Source organism: Pezoporus wallicus, unplaced genomic scaffold (genome assembly GCF_028554395.1).
Source record: "Pezoporus wallicus isolate ANWC-B61680 ecotype Strahan unplaced genomic scaffold, APGP_CSIRO_Pwel_v1 contig_8042, whole genome shotgun sequence".
NCBI lineage: Eukaryota > Metazoa > Chordata > Aves > Psittaciformes > Psittacidae > Pezoporus > Pezoporus wallicus.
This window is the reverse complement of record NW_026639380.1, coordinates 2,537,371-2,557,280: the sequence shown is the minus strand read 5'-3', so window position 1 is coordinate 2,557,280 and position 19,910 is coordinate 2,537,371. Positions and strand designations below refer to the sequence as shown.

The 19,910-nt window shown below is 37.2% G+C and overlaps 1 protein-coding gene across 1 annotated transcript; it reads right to left on the bottom strand.

Moving 5' to 3' along the window:
* Window positions 1-213: 213 nt before the first annotated feature.
* On the bottom strand, window positions 214-18,676 carry EXO1 (exonuclease 1). The gene is made up of 14 exons (XM_057414466.1): window positions 18,641-18,676; window positions 17,740-17,913; window positions 16,526-16,645; window positions 15,537-15,660; window positions 14,440-14,577; window positions 14,016-14,228; window positions 12,163-12,350; window positions 11,312-11,408; window positions 10,474-10,690; window positions 8,873-9,119; window positions 7,175-7,652; window positions 6,571-6,672; window positions 2,414-2,607; window positions 214-563 (listed from the first exon to the last, which is right to left on the bottom strand). Exons 2-14 carry the CDS (start codon window positions 17,898-17,900, stop codon window positions 422-424), a joined length of 2,421 nt encoding a protein of 806 aa, XP_057270449.1. The 5' UTR covers window positions 17,901-17,913; window positions 18,641-18,676; the 3' UTR covers window positions 214-421.
* Window positions 18,677-19,910: the final 1,234 nt, after the last annotated feature.

Here is a 19,910-nt window from a genome sequence, read left to right as displayed (position 1 = left end):
ATTCTTCTTTTGGGGCCAGACTAATCTCAAAAGGAAACAAGAAAAAAAATAATATCAACTACTAAAAATTAAGGCACAATCTTGTTCTGCTGCTGCTATGCAAAGGCAAAGCCACAGTTGCTGTAGAAACTTGGATTGTGTGTGTGACCGACATAAAATGCCTAGGGCAGCTGAAAAAAGGTTTGGACAGAAGTTTAGCATGGAGACTTGGAATAAGAGAACATAGGCATCTGAAGGATTTTATTACAGTCAGTATAAAACTGTACTTTTCAATTCACACTTCTATAAAAAAAGATGACAAATCACTAGTCAGCCTAAAATATAGTTGGTTTTCAAAGAATCTTTTCTATATGTATGAAATATCCAGCAGGTAAATTTTTGCAATGATAAAAAATGCACCCTATTATGCACAGCATACAGGTCATTGGAATATAGCCCTCTGAACATGACTATGTTCCAGATGATTAAAGATTTCTTCTTCTGTTTCTGGAGTAAGCTGTATATTATCTTTGATTGGAGACAATGGATCTGACTTTCTACAAGAAGGAAGTTTTTCATATTCTCTGTACAAAAAAAAAAGACAAAACAAAACCCAAGAATGTTATATTACATGTTTCAAGCACAGGCCTGTAAGAACATAAGGTTTAAAGCAAAGCAAGACCCCTTGTCTAATTACCCACTTACTTATCTATGAATAAGACCAGAATAAAAATCTGGGATGGGAAGTTTTAATTTCAATTTTATTAAAACTGAATGTGATTTACAACTGCTCCAATTATCCTGTGGCAGAATGACAGCTATTAGCTTTATATATAAAAGCGTGTATGTACCCGATCCTACTCCGGGTTGTATGTGTTTCCTTAACATTTAAGTCTTCTGAATAACTATAGTTCCATACAAATGCTGCAAGTCTTGCCATTAGGACAGAACAGATTAGCGTCCCACAAGATTTATTTGCCATCAAACAATGTAATTCTGAAGACATAAGGCTAATTTAGAAACATTTTAAAATCTGAAAACAAAACCAACCACCATAAACAAAATACTCAGAACTAAATAAGACCTGGCAGTGAGAAAAGCTTTTTGTGAAATAAGAACCATCTAAAAGCTAATAAAAAAGTACTTTATAATACTTTATTTATATAGAAGTAATATGTAAAAAAAATATATATTCCCAGTACATACCCAGACATTAGAGAAAAACCAAAACTGGACATACAAACTGTGGATGTTGGGAGCTAAGTCTTGCAACCATCAGCAGAGAAAAGGAGCAGAGTGCCATCTAGGCTCACTCTGTTCTATCTGCCTGTTTTCTGATAAATCAAAATACACTCACTTTCTCCCTGTGAACAACCCTTGTCAGACATTGCCAATTAGAGGTCAAGCAAGACATACACAAATATTTTCACTTCCTCTTTGAAACTATCATTCTTAACCTGCATCAAAAGGATAATAAAAAGCAAGCTTTCTAAAAATTTTAATACTGCAGGTAACATTTTTAAATAGAAGTCAGTTGTGTGTTTATAATGGCCTATGATAAAGCCCAAACTGACTAAAACATATTCAGCTGATTTAACACATGCTCACCAGTCTCATATTTGTTACTCAGTGCAAAGACAATACTTTTGTCCTACTCACATTTGGTTTCAGATTAAAGAGAATAATAATTTCATTTGAATAAAGCTTATTTATTCAAAGTTGAGATTTCTACTTGAGCTAGGAAAACTCTGGGGGAGCTTTTACCTGAGCCACAGGAAAAGCATAAGCTAGAATACCTATGCTATTTATTTTCTAATAAAACATAATCATTCTCCTTTAAGTTCAAGCCTTGAAGATATTTGCAGAAACTTCCAGTTAGCCAAGTCATCTACACCAGGGAAAACAGTAGAATTTTATAATCTGCTAAAATGTCTCTTGTAACGAGAAACTTCAGTGAACAAACGCTCCACAAGTTCATCATCATTTCGAAAGCAAAACAGTACTGACAATCAGCCATCTCAAACTGTGAGAGGTACATAAAGTTACCTAGAAACAACCTTGCATTCAGTTAAGTTTAGCAACTTTTATGCAGCTTTTGCATTTAGACTAAGAAATGCCTTTTGGAATTTGATTCCAAACAATGGTAATAATTTTTATATAAATTATGTTAAACTAAATGCACTACTTGAATAAATGAAATTTAGCTGATACCTTTTCCTGGTTAGAAAGCAAAAGAGTAATTAGAAGAGCATATTTAACAGAAATCATACTTTATTGTTTTATCAAGATTAGGAAATTAATGTAGAAAATACCAATCTTAAGCTATTATCTTTATTGATCTGTATGGAGGATACTTGTAGAGTCTGCTTTGAAAATATTTTTTGGGAAAAATAAAAGTATATAAGGTGCTAAGTAAGGGGTCAAAGCAACTCACCTTTTAAACTGGAAGTTTTTCCAGAGTTCACTAATGGTGGCTTGCAATCCCAGTGTATTTTCAGCATCACAGTGATTTCTCTTTTGCACAGGTGACAGTTTCCTACTTAATCCACTTACTTTAGCTGGTATTAATGGCTTGAGCTTTGGTACAATACGCGACCCTATACAACTGGATTTACGTAAACCAGGAACCTGTGAGATTTCGATATTACAGTACAAATGGTTAAAATGACAACATGCAGGTGACAGGTATTATGATGCAAAGCTTATAATAAAAAAAAAAGTGGTTTACATTGTGTTGATGTAATGCCACCTGAATTGCTACAAGATATATTTAGATAGCTTCTATAATCTAAAAAGTGTCGTCTCAAACACATTAGACATAATGCAGCTGGAAGAAGTAGCAAACCAGCTCCTATAGTGGTTTGTTTTCCAAGAGGTTGCAAATATGTATTTTTTTTGAATGCATATTTTGAAGTCTATTGAAGATTTATCTTCTCATCTGTTTACATGACTCTTCAATGTCAGCTCTCAGAACTTTAACAGAAGCTACTATCTGGTATTGCACTCTCTGAAACCTGACTTTCATGAAAAATGGAGTCATAAGCAGAGGACAGGTGTCAGTATGATTACCCCAGTGATCATTAGACCTATAGTCAGACCTTCTTATCCAGTTTCTATACCTGGAACTCAAAACAGCTGTGCTTGGCCAGAATACCTCTTTCATGAACCAGTCTTAAGTTCAGCACTTCAATTAAAAGAAAAATAATTTCTTCATTAGATAGTTTTGCTATTCACCAACCATATTACTACAAAAAAAAAGTGTGCCTCAGCTGTTTCCAAGCGCAGAATCAATTTTTTCATATTTAGAAGAAGTGAAATATCACACGAAATAGGTCACGTCAGAATAAATATGTAACTTTCATTTTCATATTCTTATCCCTAACCACAATTTCTTACACACCTGTCATTTTTCTGGGGTCACTATCAGGCTACGTATCTGATAGCTACTCAGACTGCTGCTATCACACATTCTAATACTGATACAACACTGTTGATCATTTTTGCCTTTTCAGACTTTGTGCACAAGAGGTAACAAGTTTATTTTGAACAACAGAAGAAACACAATAAAGACCGATCTGGAAAAAAAAAAAAAAGGCCTTTTTTTTTTTCCTGTGAATTGCTTACCACATCTCAAATTAATTTATACCTATTGCTATTTATTTAATCATTCTTTTCCCATCACAGCACAGTAATTAATAACATGCAATATGCTTTGGGGCAGAGTTAAAACTTTGTTTGCCAAATAAGTCCAGAAGTGGCAAAAGGCCAAAAATGTCTTATTCACATTTTCCATCATATTCTTCTCTTACATATGTTTACCATTTCCCCCCAGTTTTGGGGGAAGTAGCCATTTGGAAGCATTAGCACATTTTACTGTTTGAGCCACTCTGCTACTTCATGCTAGATATGAACTACTCACAATTACCAGCTTCTAAGTGATCATTCACTTCTAGCCTGCTATTTTAACTTCTGTCTGTCATTATGAAGACCAAAACATAATTATTAGAAATACAATACCTGCAGAAGAGACAATGAGTGTCTACAATTGCAAGTTCCTATTTTACAGTTGGCTACATAAGGTAAGTTTAAAGACACCCAGGTTGTAAATAACACTCATATTTCCCATTTGGATCATGTTAAGAATAAAGCATTTTGCTCTAAATGAATCGCATTTTCCTTTTTGCTGCATCATCTGTAGAAGATGGCACAGCCCTGCCTACTTCAGGTGCTTAACTTAACTAATGTAAATAGTAAACACTCACATGAGGAAATGCTATCGATCACCTAACATTTCTTCATCTTAAAATACTAGATATTGACAGCTTTTACTTCAAAGAGAACTCACACCTCAGTTCTTTACAAAAGGATATTGAATTTTGTCACATATACTTGTTACAGTTTTTTTTATCCAAATGAATTTTTTTCTACCTGAATGGACTAAGTGGATCTTGGAATCCCAAACAAAATTGGGGGGTTAAATTTAAAATGTAGGCAAAAAAAATTTCAACAGGAATACTAGGAAAAATAAAATCCTAAACCTCCATACTTTATAGTATTTTGCTCTGGATGCATCATCTCGGCCATTTTGCAACAGCATGTGAAGTCACCCATAATTCTACATTTCTTTGTGATACTGAATTACATCAGAGTTATAACTTAAAAAACCCCAAAGTAGGCAGAGCTGAGAAACTCATAATCAGAGTAAATTGCTCTTTTGTCACAGCCTCTTTGCTGAGCTCATAGCAATTATAGAATATAATTCAGTAAAAAACTACAGCTGGAATACTATCATTAAAAGTTCCGCATGGTCCTAGAAAGTTCACTATCTTATTACCATCTGCTAGAGAAAATCTTCTATTAGTTTTGCTATTAGAGTTAACTAGCCAGGCACTTCACATTTTGAATTGGAACCATGACAAGAGCTGACAACGTCACCAAATTGCCTCATTTCTTGACGTTCTTTACAGATCAACTATATATTTTATAGCTTACCAAGATTAGAATTTATATTTTAAGTAATTGACTGCATCTTCACCAAATCTGGAACTTGTTGCTCCCTTTGGTGTCTTTTACTGTGCTTAACACCAACAAAGATTTCCTTTGTTTAACTTTCAGTAAGCAATTCTAAGGGAAAATTGAGCCAAAACTACTGCTTCTTGTCTCTACAACCACTACAAGTCTGGCTACTTGTAGTTCCAATGGTCTCACTGGTGCTACGACTCACCCCAGCTTGAGAGTCTGGACAGGCCAAAGTTCCAATACCACTGACCTTTGGGTTGCTGTCAAGTTAGTTTTCAGCCAGGTCAGTTTTCTGGTCCAAGTCATGATAGGTATTATTTCTAGTACATAAAGGAAATGGAGGAAATGCATGGCTAAGAAATGGGGAAAATCCTCCTATTAAGGGTTTGCTTTTAGCTATGCCTCCTGTCCTCAAAGAATCTCCTCAGGAGATTCTTATTGTCTGAAGAGCTCCAAGTGTCCTGAAAATTTGTTTATATATGGTGCTTATATTACCTCAATACTTCCATACTGTGTATTCCCTTGTATTTAGCATATTCAGTCTCCCAGTATACTTTTGAGTAAAACATTAAAGCAAAACATGAAATACATTCTTTAAAACAAAATAATAAAAGTGTGAATGATTTCATTTCATTGCTCAGTCTTGTTGAGGAGAAGAAGTGGGCAAAAGATTAATCTAACCAAAAAGAATTAATTCTTGTAATCAGGTGTTCCAGAATAAAGGTTTAAATTCCAGTTTAACACAGACGTTACTAACAATAACCACAAGATGTCACTATTATACAAAACACACAATACTTTTTGTCAGAGAAACTTGTGATTTTTAGTCCATCTAAAAGAAAGAAGTTAGTAGGGGTATGCATGAAAGGACGGAAGAGTCTTCTTTTGACTTACTAATCTTTTGGCCAATTCTGATGACAATGCCCAAGGAGTCAGCAAACTTTTAGCTCTTATGGTCTTGGAAGTTTTGTAAACAAGACAGGGGACATAAATTTATTCCCTTATTACCCTTAAACACTTAAGCACATAGAAGAAAATTTGCCTGTCCTTCCATACTGATTTATCAGTGCCTAACAAGGCTTTTACCTAAAAAACACTAAACAAGAAAGGCTGAATGAAACCCTTCCAGATTATGAAATTTAAACACACTTTTTCGAGTCAAAGAGGAAGGTGACTGCTAAACTAGCAAATTTATCAAAACAAGCAATGAAATGAGGTTGTATCTCATGACTGTATTTGGATTAGAACATAACTGTAATTTGTATCATAAAACCTGTGTATTTGGCACACTGAGGAAAATTAAAATTTGGAGGTTTTGTCTTAGCTTGGCTTCATATTTTATACCAAAGCATCTAAAAATTACCAAAGAAGTTGCAACTTTGATATCAATCATAAGTGGTAAGGTTATAGTTAATCTCAGCTCTGATATGGATGAACAAGTGCATAGTTTTTTCTTGCCAACAAGTGCATTGCTTAAGATTCTTTCACTGAGTCCCAAAATAAGCTAGTAAAGGCAAAAACTATTTTTTCAGACTTAAGTACAGCACAGAGTAAAGTTAAAAGAATTCTTACCTTGCTCTTTATGATAGTATTTTTTCTGTCAGCTTGAAGAGCAGAAAATACTGGAGACCGAGTACATTGGTATTTAGCCAGTTTTGAATTGGAGTCAGATTCCTTCATCAAGAGAAAATTCATTTGGTTTTAAAACTTTTTTTTTAAACATACAATGTATATTTTTATATCTACACATTAAGGCATATAAGGCATATATATATCTACACTTTAAGGTATAATTTTTTCAGCAGTTCTAAGAACTTATACAAAACACTGAGCTTATTTTCAGCAAGCAACACCATGGTGACATACAAATGCTTTTCTGAAAGAACTTCTTCAGTGACTAACAAGAGCAGAGCAAAAAAACTAGCCTACCAAGCTTTTTAATGTCTCACTGTAATGATAGCAATGGAAAGACTGAAGATGAAGTAAAACCAGAGAACAGACTTGATTTAAGCTAGTAAATCAACCCATTCTACACAGCTATGAAGCATTAACCAGGTTTGTCAACACAAGCTACATAACCTGCAGGGTATCATTCTGAAAATAAGAGTTTGCTGCCTGATTCCTTTTACAATTTAAAAGTGAAAGTAAATAGTGAAACAATGTCTAGTTTTCTTACTTCCACATCTGAACTGTTGTTAGAGACATGTGGTATTTCTGAAGACTTCAAACTGCATTCTGATAGCTTACAAGACCTTTGAGACTGTGATGACTGTTCCAGTTCTGTTAAGGGGAAAGATCCTTCCTCAGATTCGCCACACACTGCCCCAGTCTCTTTTTGTACATCATCAATCTGATCTTCCTGCGATATCTTGCAGCTGCTTCTCTGTTGGTGAAACTGCTGTGAAAATACAGTACGAGATGGACCATGATTTCCTGAATTTATAAGGCTGCTAAACCACCGGAAGCAGTTTTGTTGTGTTTCTCCAGGAGATGTAAAGATAGTCCTTGTTGATTTTTCAGTTTCTGAAATCTGGGAAACATCTTCTACATGTTCTACTTCCTGTTTCTGGCAATCCTTATCAGTATCTTGAGTTAGATCATGGTCATCCTCCTTTGCTTTACTGTCAAACATAATTGCATCATTGCAGAAAAACCTAAAGAGTAAAAGAAAAAGAAAGTAACTGCAAATGGGTATATTACCTCCAAAATCCAATAGCTCTTTATCTATCAATTTTATTTTTTTAAGTTCACTTGCAGACACAAGTTATTTTGACAATGGTCAAAGTCATAGGCCTTCAGGGAGGCTTTTAACAGATAAAAGTGAAAAAGAAGAACATTCCCCACCCCATATGTAAACATATGGCTGAAATACTAACAAGGTTGCTCATGTGAAAAAGAGAAACAATCAGGAATCCTGCAAAATTTAAGAATATATTTACCAGCTATCATAAGACTAAAGCAATGAAGTGTTTCACTATTGTTATCAAGGAAACTTGAAATAATCTAGTTCTTTTCCATGCTATAAAAGCAGCTCCTAAAAATAAATACAAATCAGATTTTTAAGAAGCTGAGCATTGCTTTAGAAAAGAAGCTACAACCACTGATAACTCTTAATTTTTGATGCAAAATAATTTTCAGCCCAGGAAACACCTTTAAGGCACACTACCTAAAAGCTAAAGAATGTCAGTATTAAGAGTTCTGTAAAATTACTCTGCACAATATGCAAAGTATTCAAGATAAAAATTACACAATAAAAGACATAATTGTGATAGTGCTTCATAAAAATCAATTCAAGTAGTTGTGGCCAAATGCAACCAATGAAGCCATAAACAAACAAAACCGAAGAACTCCAAAGTCCTTCTTCCCAAAGTCTTGCTGCAAAGATCAGGTGCACTGACTGAATGGGATTGGATAAGAGGCATTTGTCACACAATATGACCCCATATGGCTTTACTGAAACAAACAAAAATCACTGTCAGCATAAGTCAATATATTCACTAACTGCTTACATATTGGGCACAAAACAGCTACTGTTTTTTTTGGGTGTATGACATATATCAAACATCATATAAATACAACCTTTACCAAGAAAAGAAATACGTCCAGTTCTCAATTAATTTCAACACCCAGAGGCTAGACTGTATTGAATAGTCTCACTGTCTTCATGTCTGCTGTAAAATCCTGACATTATTCACTTACCTATCTCACACATAGATAGGAGGCCTACCACCATCTCAGCTCAGGTGCATTAATAGTATTTCATTAAAAACATCTGAGATAGCATTTTTCTCATTTTCAGTATTGAGGTTATTTCAGCAGCCAGGATAGCAAGGAGTATTTTTGCTACTTATTAAAATAAGTGACGCAAGCATACCTGCTTCTCGTTCCTGGAACAATTACGGCATCCTTCTCTTTGTTTTTCCTTTGTAGAAAGGAAGCAAATTTATTTCTAACTCGGGGCAGAGAGTTAGAGCTTTCCTGAGTGACAGAATTCCCTGAGGAATCGAGGCTTTGTATTGCTGAGACATTCTTTTGTGTCTGGCCATCACAATCACTCTCCTTGATTTTTTTTGCTTTTGAAAATGAATATTGGCTCAACAGATCTCCATCAGAGATTTCTTCTAAATATAAAGAATTAAAGAACTTAAGCATTACTGTAGCAGATGTTCTAGAATTAACCAGTTATGAGAGAACTAAGCACTACATTCTGACTCTGACAAGCTTAAAAGTATGATGAGGTTCGATAAGAACATTCTAGACACTACAGTTTAGAAGCCTGTAACACAGTTGTTTTCTAGTACATAGCCTTAAAAATAACTTTATGTGAAAATGGAGATTGAGTGAAGGAAGAAAGCCTGAAAATATTTTTGTTGTTCTTTGCTGTAATTTTTGTGGTTTTTTTTATTTTAAACACTTTGAAATGAACTTTAAAGGGATCTGGACAGGCTGGATCGATGAGTTGTGGCTGATAGTATGAGGTTCAACAAGGAAAAGTTCCGGGTCCTACATTTGGACCACAACAACCCCATGCAACATTGCAGGCTTGGGGAAGAATGGCTGAAAAGCTGCTCAGCAGAAAAGGACATAGGGGTGCCGATTGATGGTGGCTGAACATGAGCCATCTTGCGCCCAGGCAACCAAAAAGGCTAACGGCATCCTCACCTCTGTCAGAAACAGTGTAGCCAGCAGTTTAGGGGTAATGGTTGGACTTGACAATCTTGAAGGTCTTCTCCAACCTAATTGATTCTATGATGCTATGAAAGTAAAACTAAAGTTGACTCAAAAGGCAGGTTGCTAAACTAACTATAGATTTCAGTAAACCAGAGAGTAGGAAGATACCAGGAGTAACAAAAGCAAAAAAAGGAGTCTTAGTAGCATAATCAGAAAGCAAAGGAAATAGAAGAAAATACTTAACATAGTGTAAGCACAATGAGAACAAAATGCCCTTCTATTACAAGCCCACTTTAAACACATACAACTTAGGTGGTATAGAAGACAAGAGAGCACAGATTTACTGGAGAAAGTGAGAAAATTGGAATAAAGAATACCTATGCGATACAGCTAGCTCTGTGTTAGAAGAACACAGAAAACATTCTTTAAATTTGTCTGGCCAAATATCAACTGCAGGAAAAGTAATCTATTTTCATTTCTTCACAAGCCATTATAAGATGGAAATTCAAGCCGAAAATATAATAAATGTTATTAAATATGACAAATTTAGAATTGAAAATGACATTTTATAGCAAATCCAAGGAAGTCAAAATCAAGTGCTGCAGAAAGTTTGCTGCCATCCTTAATCATTATGTAGGCTTTAATATTGTGGCTTGTTAATCTTGCAGCTTGTGGAAAACATAGTGCAGTTAATAAAAGTCAGTTAGACCCCTAAAATCTCATACCATTAAGTCTAAGACAAAATTCTTCCTTTTCCCACAGCTTTCTACTGTTATTTATGTACTTATTTTAATAAAAACATACCACTCCTTTGCCTTTTTGCCAAGAGCTCTTTGCCTGGAAGTTTTAGCCCTTTAACACTAATTATCTTCTCCATGCCTTTGGTTGTTGGTTTCTCTAGTAAATGCGTTTCATGAGGAACAGTATCTGCATTAGGGCCAAGCTTATAGTCTCTGCTCCAAATGCTATTTACATGATTAGCAGGCCTCTCATTCCAGTCACAACTTTTCTGCCGCACAGGCTATTAAAAAAAAATAAAACAAACAATTAAAAAAAACCCAAGTCATAGGTTTACAACTTTGTCTTCTACATATGATTTCTTGATTTGGCATGTAAGGACACTTCGACACTTGCACTAAAACTAGCAATATACTCTATGCAAACATTTCCTTTTTTGTCCCTATATTTTTCATGTTTTTCATACAAATTCTCTTTTGTGCTGCCATGACTTCATTCCAATATGGTGGAAGTGACTAACTGCTCATCTCAGACAAAATTAAAAGTTTAAATTTTATTCCTATTCAGAAAACTTAATTTGGGAAAATAATTTCCTCAGAGTAATATACTTGGAAGAAATCCAAATGTCCAAAAATTCTTTTAAACCAATTATTTCTGTCAATAATATTAAATACTTATCAAAAAGTCTGTAAGTAAATCAAACATTAAAGTCAAATTTCATGAAAAGTAAGATTTTAACTGTACGAAGAATGAGAAATACGTGTGTGGCAACATAAATTTTCTGTAACAGCAGATTAGTTTTTACTACCAAATCAGCTGCAGATAATTTTCAGTCATATTTTTCCATGAATGTTCAAGATCCACATCAAAATCTTAATACATAACTTTAGAACAAAGATGTTACCTGTGCAGTGTCAGGGTTATAATTATCAGTTTGTTCCATTGTGTTGATATCAACGTTGCCAATGGCAATTTGAAAAGCAGTACCATCACCAAAATGCCTGTTCCCATTATATTAAAGGAAAGTAACCGAATATTACATTAAATTTCAATAATAGTAGCATGAAAGTTAAACTAGTGTTTTCCCATTTTTGTACTAAAAAACTCTGGCAGAATATTAACCAAAAGCATTAATATTACTATATATGGCTCAATCTGATACAACAGCTACTGTAATACACCTGCAGTGCTTGGCAAATCACAGAAGTCAAAATGAAAACCTTCACTCATCAGCAGGAAAGTTAACATCTTTCTCCTTCCTAATTTCTGAAGTTCTAAAGATTAAGCGGCTTGAAGAACACACAAATCTAAGAGATACTTCAACAGCCCCCTCATTCTTCATTTTCCTAACCGTCCATGATAAAATTTGTGCTGCACAAACATAGCAAAATGCTACTTGTTCTGTAGGAAGGGATATCTGGTAAAACAGGATATGCTTAGATTAGGGAATGAGTTGTATGCAGATTACAAGAAGTAAACTGGCAAAGATTGTAACACACTTAACAGACAAAATTTAAGGACAGTCATAAAGTGACTTAAATAGTTTAAAAATAACCTGTATTTGATGATTTGATTTTTAAAAACAAATAAAGAAGAACAAATTAAACACTTTTTAAATTGCACAAAAGCCAGGCTTTAGTCAATAGCAGAGATGCAATGGAAACGTGCAAGTACCTGCAGATGCAATAAAAATTATAAGAGACCATATCTGCTCGTCCTTATTTCCCTACTCTGCTATTTCAACACAAAGGATACCGTCCTGCATAAATTAGTGTTTCTGGATCAATATCATCTTCATATGGATTCAGAGGAACTAATTTTCTGTTGACAGGATCAAAAACTAACTGATAAAGGAATGTATTATTGGCTCGTGTAAAACCCTGTATGTATTCTTCTGGTACTGTTATATTCATCTTCAAGTACTGTCCCATTTTCTTAATAACCTATCAAACAAACAAACAAAAAAGCTTAACTGTTTCATTCAAACTGGGTACAAAAGAAGTTAAATACAGTTCAAGTAAGTATTTTTGCTTGTAATTATATGTAGAATGCATATCCCGTTACAGCAGGAAGATTCAACTTAAACAGGTGAAGGAAAAAAGTTCCATGCATTATATTCCCACTATTAAGTTGTTTACAATCACATGAATAACAATTCAACTCTTTACAAATACTTCTTGTCCAATAAATAAATATAAAAACTGAATAGAAATACATCTCCTCAAGGTATATTTGTTAAAACTAGTGCATATTAAATTGCATCGTGTTTATCATCAGACCACATTAGCAATTCATGGCTTTTTTTAGGATAGAAAAAAGCAAAACTAGGCAGATTTCCCCTTCATAATTCATCACAAAAGACTACATATCGATTTGGTGCCTCCTCCTATGTATTGTTACTGCATTACAACTTCCTAATACTTCATTGAACTCTATATTTTCCAGTTTCACAGAAAGCATATTAAATTTTTTCAAAGATCAAGTTTATCATACTGCTAGAGGCAAGATTTTCGGCTCCTCTCCAAATAAAACATCAGCTGTGTTTTGGCCGTGCATTCTAAATACAGGCAAATTTACTAATTTCAAGAAGAGTTTGAATTGGCACTGTAGGGCTCTTCGTATCTTTTGATTTATTCGTGACTTTCCAGTACTGCTGGAAAACAGCAGTGATGTATTACATAAAAGATCACTGAGTAAAAAGTTTCTCAAAATTATTAAATCTTGACATTTTGCTCAAAAAGACATACATTAAAAGAAACCATGATTTGTATGGGAAACATTAAAAGTTCCCCTTTTACTTCCACAAAAGCCAACAAAACCTGTTGCTTTGATGATGCCTGTGAGAGAAAAAAAACACGAAAGCATGCAAGTAACTGAACAAAGAAGATAATACAGGAAGTTAATTAGACTGCATATTTAAATGCTCTCCTGGACTAGATTTACCTGCCTTCAGGACAGCCATAGCCACATAAGGTATTTCTCTTATTAGCTCTTAAAAACCTCTCCTCTCTCTTACTAGCTACACAGAAATTATTCCCACTCTCTTATAGCCTCTAGATTTTGTTTTTATTGGCTAAGACAACTAACCAAAACAAAAAAACAACCAACCAAAACAAAACAAAAAAATAATTTTGGTTTTGCACCATACCAGCCTTTTCTTCCACAATGTTTTGCTATATAAATGTCAGTATCCATATGTATGTAAATACATGCAAAAAATTAATCAAATAAAATTCCAAATCACTGCCCCTCTCACACAAAGATGAAAGTGTACTTATGCAAAATTAAAAGAGTTCAATTAGCAGTTCTATAAACTAATCTGCAAAACCAGAAGAGCAGGTAATGAGGGGAAAAAACTTCCAGAGCCTTACAAAAAATTAAGTCTCTCCTCAAATACAACACCTAATCCCTTGAAGGATTAGAACAATTCTTCATGTAAGTTTGCTTTGGTGTATTTCATTAAACATACATATTAGCTCCAACATCTCAGTAAAGTTCAGCATCTTTTAGAATTCTGCTTAAAATGGACATTTTTAATTCAGTGTTACTTTTCTATCTACTGGTACAGACTCCCAAAAAGCCAACACACAAAGAGAAAGCAAATTTACCTTTATAATATCTGGATTGTTGGCTAATTTTAGTAACTTGCATGCTTTAGCTAACCCAATTCCATGAATCGATGAGAGGTAGTCACAACCAGAAAGAATACACATGTAGCGGAATTTCTCTTCTGTAAACACATTTCCAAGCTGCTTGCAGTTCCCTAGTCGAGCTTGATCTATCTCTAGCCCGTTTCCAAACTTGTCAATTTTCAGAAACACCTGGAAATTAAGAGGAAGTGAAAACAATCATTTTCACCCATATAAGCTAGTTTGTTGCACTTGGTAGAAACAACAGAAGCTGAATGCTATTCCTATGCCATCCATTTCCCCCATTTACTCTAAAAGTGTAAGTCAAACACATCTGGCAACTTCAAACTCTGCTTTAAGATATGAGGAAGAGGTAGAAGGCTATTAGTATTTTCTTCCATACCTTTTTACATCCAAAAGCTAAAAGATCAGAGTCTTCAGTAATTATAGCTTGAACAATGCCAGTCTTATTAAGATAAGCCAACTGAGCATCAGCTTCGTAAGGAGCAACAATGCAGTCAACTCCCCGGGCTCGTGCAGCCTGTACATAAACAAGAAGCATACAAGTACTTTGCATTAATCTTCAGTAACTACTTGAAGATATTTGAAAGCATAAGAACCTCTACCTTAAAAACTGAAACCATGATCTCTTTAATAAAACACCCATCCTCCTCGCGTTAAGAGTCCAGCAGTTCACATTCAACCCCAAGCTCTGAGCAGCTTAGACCTATACAGACTGACAAAACCAGCCTGTTTTTGTGGTGACAGTGTTGTAACAGTGCTACAGGGCTGGCCTGTAACACTACCCTCACTGCATTTGACCACAGGTGCCAGCTTCAAACTTACAGAAGTTACATTCTGGACAAAGGAAAACAGCATTAGAACAAATGTAATACTATTTTGATAAAGATCCTATGGCTGCAGTGGAAGGATAGCAAAAAGCTACTAGAAAGGTTTTAAACAGCCAAATTTTATTTCTGTAGTCTATTCTGAGGAACGAGCTGGGGGGAAATAAAATTGTGTTTAGTTTTTGTGAAGCAAAGGTAAAACCGTTGGTGTTACCAAAGTCAGTTCATAGCAGTATGTATTTCAATTGACACACCATCATAATTATTTATCAAGTCAAGTGCCTCTACGTTCAGACTTATTTTTAAAATGAAAGTTTGAGAACACATCATGGGGTTTGGTGTGGTAAACTGCAAACTGGCTTCAGCGGTTGGACTAGATAATCCCCAGAAGTCCCTTTCAACCCTAACAATTCTATATATGTATGTATATATTTAGAATTGTATGTGATTTATATCATTGGGCATCAAATTTGAAGTTTGTTATCTGTGCCTAACGTAATTCAACGTATGTAGGATGATTAGAGGCTAAGAAGTGGGAGATGTTTTTCTTGACTACATAGAAGAGGTTGCCATACAAAAAGAATAAAGAAATGTTACCTACTGTATAGATTATTTTTAAATCCATTGGTATCGAACAGCATTGACAACTTACTTTAATAACTTCATGAGCCATAGCATGGGTAACATTTACACTGCGCCCAAAACACTCTCTAGCTTCTGACAGTCTCCCTTCCTGCAACAATTTTTTCCCCTTCAGAAGACTGGCTTGACGCTTCCTGAAAGATAAAACAAAAATACCCACCAATCTCAGATTATTTTCTCTTAACAGAACAAGTAGCAGGAAGGACTGCAACAGGTAGGAAAGGGGGGAATATCTGTTCTACTGTATAATATTCTAAAACACAAGAATAAGTCATTGTATCAACAAAGACAATTAGATTGTCATGTTGAAACTTATAATGTTTTCTCAGGAAAACAAAGACAACTCTAGAAACTACAATCCACAGTGTAAAAGGAGATGTGCCCACTCTCAGGTTACATATCCCATAAAATATATTTAATGGAATTTGGGAGTATCTGACATTAGATACTTATTGGTTTAGAGGACAGAAGGCATCATTTATTTAATTTCAACTACTGGCAATTGTTTGCCCCATGCTGAAGGGAGCACATGTACCATGAGAACTTATAAATAAAAAGAATTAGTGAAAAATTCTCACTGCTTCAGTGAGAAGTCCCATTATATAGAGACCTGAATCCAAACATGAAACAAGTTTATTGGATTATTTGTATAGAAAGATGAGGAAGGTTGTGTTATTTGGCGATTTTTGTCCAGACATGATGAGGGAAGGTAAGCTAAAAGCCTTTAATACATTACAGGAGCTAATGCTCAGAGGTTTACTTCCTTCCTCTGTAAGAAGTGCTTTCATTTATGAACTGCATTTCTATTTTTGGAATAAAACCTCCAAGAAGAGGTTTGTATGATTCTGAAATGTAAATTAAATGAAATAACACTACATTGCAGGAAAGTTTATGGGAGATTACTACCTATCAGAAGTTTGAGGGGTTTTCAATTTTGAAAATGACTTGTAGTGTTAAACATACTGCTTTGCTTTCAAATCAATGCAGTTTAGTACTTACTCTCGTCGGGCCTTTTCCACTTCCTTCTTAGAAGGCAGGGTGCATCCATCAAATACCAAAATTGGTATAATTCCAAATGAGAGGAGCATATCAACAAGTTTCATACAAAAAGCTACATAACTGAATCAACAATAACAAAAGCAAGAAAAAAAAAGTTGAGCTTTATTGTTAAGCACAAGTCTATTGCATATTTTCTTCCAGGAAAAGAGAACTGCATGTTTAGGACTAACTGTTCAAGATCAGCCATCATATGTGCATGGAAACAAGATTTGATAATAAAATATTGATGTAGTTAAATTCAACTGTTCCAAAGTTTCCTACGACTTTTAATGTTTCTCCTGTCAATCAGTTTCTTTCTCAATGGAAGTGTATCCTACTCTTAACGACTCTGAGGTATCTCTGCTACATTCAGAGGCGGGCAGCAGGGTTGGAAGAAACACTACAGTTCTTCAACAGAAGTAGGAGTTACAGATTTGAACCCATTTGCAAACCACCAACTCCCTCTTGCCTCCAATTAAACATTTAATCAACATTTCATAAGTGAAGCTTTATCTAAACTAATCAGTGTATTTTTTTTTTCTGAAAATATAAAGCGTAACCTTCTTTTAAAATCATAGTCAATCCAGAACAAAAGCTCAACTCAGTTTTCCAGAGATGGGCAAAAACTTATGCAAATCTGATCTAAGCTCCAAAGCTGAACTTGAAATACAACTAGTTTCTCTTTGTTTCCTTCCTTAGAAATATAACTGTGTAAGTAAAAAAAGCCATGTTACATCCGAAAAACCTATTCTAAAAATATAGTATATTAAGCAAAAACACCATTTATTCAAAGCACACCACATCTGTCAGAATTCCTCAGTATCATTGTAACTGTTGCCACAGCAGTGTTGACAACCTATCACTTCATACAAACAACTTTCCTGAAAATAACGCTAAAGTTGAAACATATGAATTGCACCATAATTGAGAGCAAGACATGCTGGAAAAACAAACAAACTCACCTAACTGCTGAGGTTATAACAGAAAATATTTTAGAGCTCCCCCCCCATACTTACAGCAAACATTCCCATTTCCAAGCAGTACAACTGGGACTGGCAATTGAGAAGCAACAGTAAGAAGTGAAACCGATTTATCTTAGCTTTTAGCTCAAGACACGTTAAGCTAACAAAACTTAACTCGTAAGAGGGCCAAGAGGAAACATAACAAAGACTCACACATCTGTTGGCTCTCCTCGGACCAGCTTCTCAGCACAAGCATAAGCGCCTTTGTGCAGCCAGCAGTACGTGTCTACAGCTACCGTCTGCCCTTTGTATTTCTTCACATGGGTAGGTTCCGCGGCCTCCTTGATAAATTGGAGCAGGCCCTGAATCCCCATGATGCTGGCTGAGCTGCAGGCGGGAAAAGCCAACGCGTGAGGACAAGGAGCCTCCTGCTGGATTGCGGGCACGGCGCTGCACAGGACCCGAGATATGAGCAGCTCCAGCGCGGCTGAAGCGCCTCTCCGCCGACCAAAGAGATGCAAAGCCTCGAACGCGGCGGGAACGGGACCAGCAAGCGGCTGGTAGGCAGCGGGCACAGGGTCGGGAGGGGGCGCGAGAGGAGACAAGCGCTGGCATACCCCCACCGCCTAGCACAGGGATCAGAGGGCCCTCCCGGCGCTGTACCCGAACCCGGGAGGGCCTAAGGCAGCTCTCCCGGCTCGGCCCCAACCCCCCCCCCCTCCAAAGGCGCGACTGCCCGGGAAGCGGGGAAAGCGGCGCTGAGGGGAGCGGGGAAAGCGGCGCTGAGGGGAGCGGGGAAAGCGGCGCTGAGGGGAGCGGGGAAAGCGGCGCTGAGGGGAGCGGGGAAAGCGGCGCTGAGGGGAGCGGGGAAAGCGGCGCTGAGGGGAGCGGGGAAAGCGGCGCTGAGGGGAGCGGGGAAAGCGGCGCTGAGGGGAGCGGGGAAAGCGGCGCTGAGGGGAGCGGGGAAAGCGGCGCTGAGGGGAGCGGGGAAAGCGGCGCTGAGGGGAGCGGGGAAAGCGGCGCTGAGGGGAGCGGGGAAAGCGGCGCTGAGGGGAGCGGGGAAAGCGGCGCTGAGGGGAGCGGGAGCGCGATCGCCGAGCGCACCCGACAGCACCTCGCTGCGGGAGAACCGAGGGCCCGCACCGCCCCGCTCCGCTCAAGCCGCGGCGCGCGGCAGCCACCTATGGTTTTCAAGCATCGCGCGCTCAGGGCGCTGGCCCCGCCCCTGCAGCGAACAAGTCCCAGCGTGCTCCGCGCGGGAGAGGCCCGGACCATCACGGCGCAAGCTCCACCCTCTTGAGGCGGACCCGCCCGGTCCGGCCTGTGGGGTGGTGTGGGCAACAGAGAAGAGGCGGGAAGGAGAGAAAAAGGAGAGGAGAGCGGCGTGGTCTGGGCAGTTAGGTCGGTGGTCAAGCTGACCCTGAGCTCCTCGTCATTTAGGATTCGTTCCCGTGCTGGGTACCGGGAGATTCCTGGAGCCTGCTACTCATTTAAAACTGGGCTTGAAAGATTCAGTGCTTGTAGGACAGCTGCAAATGCGGGGAAAACAGGCTCTGAAATCTGCCTCTGGCAAAGGAAGTGCGGCTACTTTAAGCATCTAAAGAGATCTTGAAGCTTATCTGGTTAGAACCTGCCTTCCGTGAGCAGGGACACCTTCCGCTAGACCAGGTTGCTCAAAGCCCTGTCCAACCTGAACTTGAACACTGCCAGGGATGGGGCAGCCACAGTTTCTTTGGGCAACCTGTGCCAGGGCCTCACCACCCTTACAGGGAAGAATTTCATCCTAATGTCTAAGCTAAATCTACCCTTTTCCAGTTTAAAATAGTTCTCCTTGTATTGTTACGTGCCCATGTAAAAAGTCCCTCTCCAGACTAGGATGATAAGGGAGTCTGCAGTGCCAACCTTAATTTCTTCCTTCACACATGCTGGAACCTCAAATAGTCTCAGATTGATCTTACTCCTGATGTTTGTTGTCCTCATACATTGCTAAAAAAAAAACAGTATAGAAACTAAAGAATGGGGAGAGAATTGGAACAAATGAGAGACTATGCATGCAATACTTGATTATGTATGTCATTTTTCTCTACACTCGTAAAAGCATGCATGTCTGCTTCATTTGTTGAGCGAGTACTTAGATAAGACTGGAAATAATACAATACGTTTCCAGCCACAAGTAATGAGATCACTGGACTAGAATTTTGCCAGCACTCTAAAGACTAATCAGTGCACTGGAGCAGGTGTTTTTATTCACTGATTTTCTCAAATTAAAAAAGAAAGCATGATGTTTGACTGCTTTATTAAGCTGCTCCTAGTGAAGGTCTGGTGATAAAATCCTGATTAGGGGTCATGTCTCTATGAAGAGAATATGAGAAATTACGATACTG